Source organism: Caloenas nicobarica, chromosome 2 (genome assembly GCF_036013445.1).
Source record: "Caloenas nicobarica isolate bCalNic1 chromosome 2, bCalNic1.hap1, whole genome shotgun sequence".
Lineage (NCBI taxonomy): Eukaryota > Metazoa > Chordata > Aves > Columbiformes > Columbidae > Caloenas > Caloenas nicobarica.
Genome location: NC_088246.1, coordinates 132,155,520 through 132,165,037, shown reverse-complemented (window position 1 = coordinate 132,165,037; position 9,518 = coordinate 132,155,520). Strand labels below are relative to the sequence as shown.

The following is a 9,518-nucleotide window of genomic DNA, read 5'->3' as shown; positions in this document are numbered from 1 at the left end:
GAACTAGACTGACATGCCTCTGGGAATATAAGTGTTCTTATCTAGAACTAACACATCACAAACAAACGAGGAAGGAAAAAGTAAAATACAAATTAATTCTAAAGAAAGCTAAGTCATATATATTGAAATTTGCCATGACTTGGATGAGATTATATTTACAGATGGCCAGTCAGAAATACATGCCATGGAAGTAGTTACGGGACTTACCTTGTTTTTATTAACTTAGTGGAATTTGTTGGTTACGAGTAAATGCAGATGAAACGTAATACACAAACAACAAACTCAGTTAAAGCTGCCAGCACATTCATAGTATCGTTGGATTAAACTTACTCTAGAGACAATTAAGCTTTTCTAAATTGGGCACATTAAATTCAACAAATTCTTGAGAACAACTGAGTCATGAAATAGAATTATATGAAACTGTCTTTTTGACAAATAAAAAAAGCATTGTTTCCTAGGTAAGATGTTGCTTATTACTGAAAAGGAGCAATGAAATTTAGGTCTTCTTTTGCTAGACAACTAGCACAATATTAAATTATAAGCAGAAGTATTCAACAGTTTCATTTATTTTGACATCTGCTGCACAGTGAGACTAGACTGCCAAGACAAAAACTGTCTCAGCTCTCTCCACCAAACTTGAAAGTGGATCTTCTTGGTGCTGAAAGCACTTGTGCAGAGACCATGGCCACGAGCACCGGACCTAAGATGTACTTAGGCCTAATCACACTAGTTGTTGATAGGCAAACATTTAAAGCTACATTTTCGTTGTTGCAGTTATCTACAGCTTGTAAACAAAATCTGAGGCTTTCAGACATTCATCAAAAATACAAAAATCTTACTAAACTGTCATGAGAATTTTCAGCCCTTCCTGATTGCTTTCTCACTGCAAAATGATTCAAAGTCTACCTCCAGGTAAATGTGTATTTCTCACTGAAACAGAAGCTCAGTTCAAACCTAATAAAATGTTCAGCATCTGCTTACTAGGAAGTAATCAAAGTGTTTTTCTATATCCTTCCTACGAGCTACATGAGTGCAGCTTTGCAAAAGATCTGCAGTGCAAATGATCCAACTCCAAACTGACCGATATTTTTCCACTTACTGCCAATATGACACCTCTGCATAAGTAAACAGATTGCTAAATTACTGTTTCACCTTCAACCTAGGCTACCTAACGAGATTGAAAGCTAGTAAAGTATTTTAAATTACTTTTACAAAATGCATTGTTGTGCACTCATTTTCTCATTGGCTGTGGCGCACTGTGGGCAAGCATTTCATAGAGGCACAGGCAATTGCTAAATTAGCCAAGTAGTGTGCAAAAAATAGCCAGTGCTCAGAGTGGAAACAAGAAAGAGTACATGGAACACTCGTATGGAGACAACTGGATCAAGCCACCCCAAGAGCAAAAGACAGAAGGAGCTGATAGAATGACAGCAGGAAATATGCACTGAGATAGTTTGGTTTGACTCGGCCAGGGCTTGCAGCCAAGCTGGGTACCTGGCTGGGCCAAAGGCTGCCCAAAAGGCTTTCAAAAGACAAGTGGCAGGTTTTTCATTCCCATTTATATTATTTCAGAAGTCTAGCATCTGTTGACTGCTAACACCTCTGGAGAATTTCACTCATGTGGCCCACAAATCACTGATGTTCACATCTGTTTCAGGACTCTTCCTGAAACTACAACATGAACATACAGTGACAAAAGTCGATCCACAAGACCAGTTTTTAACACATTCCTAAAGGTCCAACTGTAAATCAGTAGACATTAATCAGTACAAAGACACTCACTCCTGTACACACCAGGCGCAGAGCTTAATTCCACTTAAATTCTGCTCTGAGCCTTTAAAGTAAATGCTATTTTCAGTATTTCAACAATGCTGGTTTCTGCACAGTAATGCATTTCACCCACAGTGAAGAGCTGTCACATTGCTGCACATCTATTACAAAAAAACCAAACCAAACAAAAAAAAAAACAAAAAACACAACAAAAAAACAAACCAAACAAACAAACGTACATTATAATTAGGTCAGCTACTAGGTAAAGGACACGATAACCACTTTAACAAAGCACCATCACAGCCCTTGTAGGTGCCCATCTGAAAAGAAAGTCTCTTCTTTCCTTTGTTGTCCCCCTAACATACATTTTCCACAAATATCTCGGCATTGCCAATCCAGTTATACAACAGCAGAAGAGGATTACTGTGTGACAATGTTCTAATTCACAGACATAAGCTTTCTTCTACTTCTATATTTTACTAGGGATGTTTTCCGGGGGGGTGGGTAGAGATGCCCTCCACTCACCATGAGGGACAGACAGGTCTAAAAATAATTTTGCCTGGTTCTAATCGATAACACCATGTTGGGAAACCTCTTCCGGAGACACATGAAAGCAAGGTAACCCAATCCCGCCAGCACGCTGACCAGCAGGGTGGTGCCAAGAACCCTGGGCGCCCTCTTCTTGGCCACGCGGAATGCCGTCGGCAGAACGGCCGAGATTAATATATTGTTGACGTGTCCTAAAACTTTGTAAAATGCTTTTCTCTTCAGGACACGCTCATAATAGGCTTCCAAGTTGGGCCGCTTTCCATTTCCCCAGTTTCTTCTTGCTAATCCCAGAAACTTCAGACGATGTAATGTGACAGCAAGTGATACATCTGCCAGACTGAAGAAATCACCACAGAGCCAAGGCTGATTTTCACCTTCTAAGCAGAGACAAAACAAAGAATTAGGAGCTAACAGTATACAAGCACACGAAGAAGTCTCCATGGGCTAACATTTAGTTTAGCACTATTTCAAAATGCTGTCTAATAAACACCACCAACACTTCAGCTATGATACAACTTTAATCAATGAACATTTTGCTAATCCCTATCCATCCTTCAGAGCATATTTTAAAGTCTTAGGCTTAGCAGCCTGGCCTACATTTGTTAAGGAAAAAAGAGCCATGTTTCAATTTCATAAATGAAAACCCCCAGTAAACACTTATTTTCCTCAACTACATTTCTCAGATCTGGATTAAATTACACAGAAGTGGAAAGGAAGAAGCCAGTTTAGCTTTTACTGAAAAGCTACCACTTGCCTGAAGAATTTATCATCTTGCCTGTGTCACTCAGCTCTACAGCATTCACTCAAGAACTACTAATCTGCTGGAGACTTTCAAGTCAAAAAGAAACAGATCAGATGACTGACCTGCACCAAACACACCAGCTCAGTGAGAAGACAGAGCTTGTCTACCTGTCCTTCCTTTGTGTCTGCTAGAACCCAAACCATGGGTTTTTTACAATGAGAAGTTTGAGAAGTGATCGATATTCACACTGCCCACCACTAGTCAGGAGCACATCCAACTTGTTTGCCACCAGAGGAAAACAACAGTTTGGCACACTGCTGGTACCAGCCCATTTTTAACCAGTTATTCAGATGTGGAAGAAAGGCCTCTGCAGAGAACCAGAGTATCCTATGATGCTGAAAAGACATGTGGGGATTCACCCAGTGCACGAAGTAAGACAGATGATGGAAAGGAAGACCAAGGAAGCTAAACTGTGTGAAAGAAAGATGCATGCAGTGGCAGCAGCAGTAAGCGAATGAGCAATATGACCAGTAGCAACAGAAGCAGCTCAGAGGCTGACCAGGACCTGGAGAAGCATTATATATAAACCTCAAATATGTGAATATCTCAGATAAAATTCCAAGAGACAGGTAACAGCCGTTATGTTTTAGGAAATCCTGTGATCCTGGAGGTTTTCGTAAGATCATCCATATTGTATCAGTTGACTCCTTGGAAAGGCTATTGAGCAGAGAAAGCAAGGGGGCTGCTAGAAATGGTGACGGACTCGTTCACTGAATAAAATCCTACCATCCTTTGTGATTCTTTTGTTGTTTGGTCAGTAGAAAATTCAACCTAGATTTTCAATCACTGGTCCAAATCTCCTGTCTTGACAGTAATTGATAATTATGACAACAGCTATTTATAGAGCCAAATGCAAAGTGTGATTGATCTGAGCAGATGCAGTTGCTATTGACTGATGCTTCACACAGATCCCAGTGAAGTCAGAGGAGGGATTCCTATTAGCACCACTGAGTGTTGCGCCAGACTCTGAGTAAACAGAAGAGTAATTCTGTTTAAACAAAAATTGACTTTCATTTGGGTGGACAGCAGGTAAACACCACTGCTTTCCAAGAGTGTGGAGGGGTGGGAGTGCTTAATAATTAGAGCACTTATCCAGATGGCTAATTCTGTATATACTGCAAATATCGGCACAGTATTCAAACAAGATTGTAATAAACCTGTGTTAAACATTAAGGTCATGATCATTATAGTGAGGTGAGGCCTACAACTACAACATCAAGGATAACACTCTGTAGTTAAGGTTTTTCTTATTTTGTTGACAAAATACTGCAAAATTGTGCAGCTAATTATACTCTACTATGCTGAAAATGTGATCAATACACTCATAAGACAGTGGGAACTCACTGACAGCAGCAGTAAACTAAACTAGTATTTAAAACAGTACTGATCCCTTCTGTGATGTTAGTTCAGTATATGTTGAAAAGTATCATATCAGATACCTTAAAACCAGTCCTATAATGGTCCTGTCAACAAGTTTACTCAGCCTCCCCAAATATAAGAATCAACAGGATTTAGCAAGAATAATTCCTTACCTGGCGTTTCCTCATTTCGCCGCTGCAATTCGGTCTCAACCTGATCCAAAACTTTTTCCAGTTCATCCAGTATTTTCTTTAGGTATTTTATATTATCGTGATCCAGCAGTTTAGACTAAATATATGCATGGGTTAGTGTTTTAATCGTTGTATGGAGTTCATACTTATATCAGAGAAACCTTTACTTAGATACTATAGCGCTTATTCATAAAACGTGACTATTTTCTCCACATAATCAGCTGGATACCATTTGGATTCTGGTGACAATTCAGATAACAGAAGAAAACCTTAGAGATGCTAGAGATTGAGGTTTGCCTCACCCTGCAAGGTGCTCAATATCCCAACACCAGTGCTGATGTGTACTTACTAATAATTCAGCACACACTGGAAGTGTGTAACTGATATGGGGGACAGAACTGCTTCATGCTTTGTGGGGTTAAACCACTGCATGACATTACTGGCAATGACAGGTGAAATAAATGTTTATATCGTGACAGAAAAAATCTGACTCTAACAAGCTCATCATAAAGGGGGGAATACAAGGAGTTTTCTTACTTTAAGGCGCTTCTGTTTTGCTATATAGGCATCTTGAAGGTCTGGATTCTCTTCTGCAAGCTTCTTCAACTCTGATTCTGTGTTACTTATTTGGCCTGGTTAAAAAAAAAAAAAAACAAACGAGACATTAGATACGTACCCCTAATGCAATCCACAGGAACTGATCAATAGCTTGTGTACAAATATCACACTGAAGAAAGTGATACTTCAGTGAAGCATCATCACCAAGTTGGGATTCAAAAACATCATGCTCTGGAAAACTTAACTGCTGCACAAATTGACCCCACCATACCTTCCGCTCATCAGTTCGCAATGAACTCCATAAAGCGGTGATCTGTCAGGCAACAATGAGGAATTCTTGTTAACATTTTTCTCTTATTCAGATAAAACCATTTTGCTGCCCAAAAAGGTACTAAATCCATTAAATCCTACTGCAAATACCTTAGGTCTCGGATAGTTTTTTACTCAGTTCCTGGGTTCCTAGCAGTTTTCATGCTGAGAAAGTGCAGATAGGCCCATACTGAGATTTTCTGTAGGTCACATGCATAATTCCACAGCAAAAGCCTAAATACCACTGGATACGGAACCAAGGTGTTTTTGGTCAGCTAAAAAGTTCATTACGGAGTATACAGATGTTCTAGAAAAACATTAATTATCTGACTTAAAGAAAGAATTATGTGTAAAATTTAAGACAACTTTACTAATTTTTACAACGTGTATAGTCTTTTCTGTCCTTAAAATAAGGCTTTGCTTGAAAACGCCATATTTGCAGACCTAGAACACCAAACAATAGTGAATACGTTATCTTCTAAAAATAAATATTTCTAGTAATAAACTGAGAACAAAAGAATAACTATACGGACTGAATCACCTCTCACTTGTACCTGATAATTAAGATTAGTTCCAATTAAGTCTTATAAATTAAACTGATGAAAAATTCTTACTAGAGAATAATGAACTGGCTGGTTTATAAATTCTTTGTTTCAACCTGACATGACTGTGAAAGCCACCTTTCAACATAGTATATGAAGAAATTGAAGGATGTAATCACACAGTAAAATCTTATATATGCAATTAATTACTTAATTAGATTTGGTATGCATAAACATAACTGGCTGGTGGCTTATCGTATCTAGCACTTTGGAAAAGATCAGATTTTCAAAGCTGAAAACTAAACCATCCTGGAGAAGTTTCAAAACATAAAGGAATTATTTAGGAACATCCACAAGCTACTAAAAAAAAAAAAAAAAAAACCAACAAATCAAGAGAGCAGGCTATACCTTACATATAGGAAGATAAGAAAATAGCCCAATTTAGACAATCAGTAATTTTAGCTCTATCAATATGAACATGTGTGTATAAACTGACAACAATTAATACCAACTAGAAGCAAGAGGGGAAGAGTACCTATGGTCAGCAGAACACAAGACAATGTTGTAAAGTGAACCGTAATAAAAGCACTTACGATTACCATGTGAAAACACAAAAACTATCAATAATGCCTAGGAGTAAAGTACAATTGTTCAATAAGCAGTTAGCATCCACATTTGGGGGAAAAAAAAAAAAAAAAAGAGAGCGCTACGAGAACCGAAAGATTATTTGCCAAGGATTTTTCTCAATATCACTGAATGTTATTTAAACTAAGTATTTCTGCAAACTGGATTTGAAACAAGAGTTCATTTCAGGAGGTTCTGTGTTACAAAGGGGACTGGGCAACATAATGTACAGTTATTTCCTCTGTCCTTAACATGATTTTTTCATAGGAAACTAGTATGTATATAAAAGTCCATCATGTACAATACCGATTCTGAGGAAGTCAAAAGACATTTTACCATTGATTCTACCAGACCACTGTTTGATCCTTTATTGTAATTCTATATTGTTGTGTTATTTGCACCCAAGATTTTGGTTTAAATTGCGTTTTAACAATTTCCATTGGTCAGATGAGCCCAAGCTACTTACTTCTTCACACCTTTTTTTCTCCCTAGCCCCAGCACCAAGTTGACACTAGCACATTCCTCAGAGCAAAAGAGCCTGATGATTCTCTTATAATATATTAGACAAACGGACTCTGATTCCTTGAGGCTAATCCGCATTTGTACTACTTTGAGAAGAAAGTAATTGCTTTAATTTAATAGGTAAACTTATTACAAGTTTACAATCACAAAAAATGGGTTTCCTTCAGTGTTGTGGTTTGATGTGAGCAGTAATAGAGCTGTTCCCTAGAAATTGCTTTATAAGCATAAACAGCAAGATCAGAAAATAAAACTCTCAGCTGTCACAGCTGCCATTTTCTGTTATGCACAAGAAGCAAATTTCCAATCATTGGGAAAAATAATTCCACAGACACCAAAAATGACACTTCTTTCCTATTTTCAAATCATAACAGACTACAAAATCAATAAAAAGTATATGCACGAATTATCAAGGACTGCAACTAAAACTGGAAATGTATGCTCAAAATTTTCAGCTTGAGGTGCCCTGAAGACACAAGATGAATGTAATGCAAGATCCAATTAACAAATAGGCATTCCAAGCTATACCAGTACGTACTACGAATTCTGCTGGTAGCGTAGGCTGGAATCATGGAGTCCACTGTTAACTCGGGGTGCAGGATGCAGCCATGCGTGTAGGCATCCATAGGCAAGGAGTCTAAAAGCTCTCTATAGTGTTGCACCCTTGGATAATACATGCTCCCTTCTTCTGGCATTAATCTTGGTACTTCCTCTGCAATACAAAGTTAAAAATAAAGTTAAGAAGAACCATCTAATTGACTCAAAGCAGTATTTCCAAAGTTACTTCAGTTACGTCCAACTGGCACAGATGACACAGCCACAGCTAAGAAAGCTTCACTGGTTTCCACCGTAACTCAGTAGTGTTATCACAGCTCATAGAAACATATATACACGTACTTAATTTTAAAATGTTGGAATAATTCCAATTCCTACACAGTAACCCACATAAAGACATATTTAAGGGGCCTTCAAGTCAGAAAACAGGACTCAGCATTTATTTTGTACTTCTAGAAATGGGTGACCATGGTACTGTAAAAATTACAGTACAGGAATCTGACTAAAAGCATGGTTAGAAGCATTCCTGCACACCTCTGAGTTTTACTCTGCCCTAGATCTACCAAGGCCCCAACTCCTCATTTGATGAAAACACCAGCATTAAATACATATTATGTTCACCCAACAATGAGGTTTTCTTCATGCCTTAGAAATCACTGCGCTAAACCCCTGAAACACAAAATGCATCTTCACACCTAAAAAAATACAACCCTGCATTTCTTCAGTAATTGAGGCAGTCTGTTTTCTGGCAATATAGACACAAAAAAATTCAAAAGCCTGGATGTGATCACTTCCAAGGTTTTTCTTCCTACTTTTTTACCTCTTCACTCCATTTTGGCTGCAAAAGTAATTTGTTCATTCTACTTCTTTTTTCCACCCAAGATTATTCTGGAATTAGGAATCCTTTTTTTTTTTTTTTTTTTTCTCTCACAGAGAAGCAGGACCTGCCCGATAACTGCAGTTGTGCGGTGTTCTGTTCCACACATTCTGTTTCATCTTGCCACAGGGTCAGCACAGCGCCGTGCTGCCATCACTGACTTGCCACCTACCTGAAGGGGTAAGGAGGACAGCGGTGGGTTTTTACTTATGGTGGCTTGCAAAGGTGCTGGAAGGCCTTCTGTTCATTTTAAAGGAACGTGTTTTAACCCCATACCATCAACTATTAGGACAGCCCATTTATTTGTGAGACTGTAAACGCTTTTTGGTCATGAACGAACCAACACGTAGGGGTGCAGAGCTGACCCCAACACTGCTGCACACTACTGGCACGTGGGGAAGGATTTCATAGTGAAACACCTATGGGATTACCATCTACAAACGTTGCTTCAAGGTAATCGATGATCTGCGTTGCCTCACAAATGATGTTTTCCCCATGGATCAGGACAGGTACTTCTCCAGAGGAATTTAAGCGCATGAACCACGGCTCGTTGTGCTCGCTCAGCGGCAGGTTTACATCGTGCTCTTCGCACTTCAGGGCTTTTTCGGCTATTGCCAACCGCACCTGCAGATGTGATCGGGGTTACCCCGGTGAGCAGCACTCCCTGGACAGCTGTCCCCGCCCTGCGGAGCCAACCCGGCCCCGGCGCTCCGCACCCGCCTGCCCAGCACCCACCGCCGGCACCGCCCCGCCCTGCACCGCCGGCAGCCCGGGGGAGGCCGTGGGGCCTGCAGGCCTCCCCCCCCGCGCCCCCCTCACCTTCTGCGAGGAGAAGGACTGAGTCCAGTGGTACAGCACCAGCG

The 9,518-nt window shown here is 39.6% G+C and overlaps 1 protein-coding gene across 1 annotated transcript; it reads right to left on the bottom strand.

Moving 5' to 3' along the window:
• Nucleotides 1-364: 364 nt before the first annotated feature.
• GDAP1 (ganglioside induced differentiation associated protein 1) lies at nt 365-9,270 on the bottom strand. Its single transcript, XM_065628392.1, has 5 exons — nt 9,087-9,270; nt 7,762-7,935; nt 5,209-5,303; nt 4,654-4,768; nt 365-2,696 (listed from the first exon to the last, which is right to left on the bottom strand). Exons 1-5 carry the CDS (start codon nt 9,190-9,192, stop codon nt 2,314-2,316), a joined length of 873 nt encoding a protein of 290 aa, XP_065484464.1. The 5' UTR covers nt 9,193-9,270; the 3' UTR covers nt 365-2,313.
• Between the last annotated feature and the right edge of the window lie 248 nt (nt 9,271-9,518).

Bases quoted from the DNA above. Each gene is read 5' to 3' on its own strand.
- GDAP1 (XM_065628392.1), bottom strand. From the start codon at position 9,192: ATGCGCTTAAATTCCTCTGGAGAAGTACCTGTCCTGATCCATGGGGAA. The intron at 5,304-7,761 runs GTACGTACTGGT...TTTTTTAACCAG, and splicing joins CGCTACCAGCAGAATTCGTA to GCCAAATAAGTAACACAGAA. The intron at 2,697-4,653 runs GTAAGGAATTAT...GTCTCTGCTTAG, and splicing joins GCGAAATGAGGAAACGCCAG to AAGGTGAAAATCAGCCTTGG.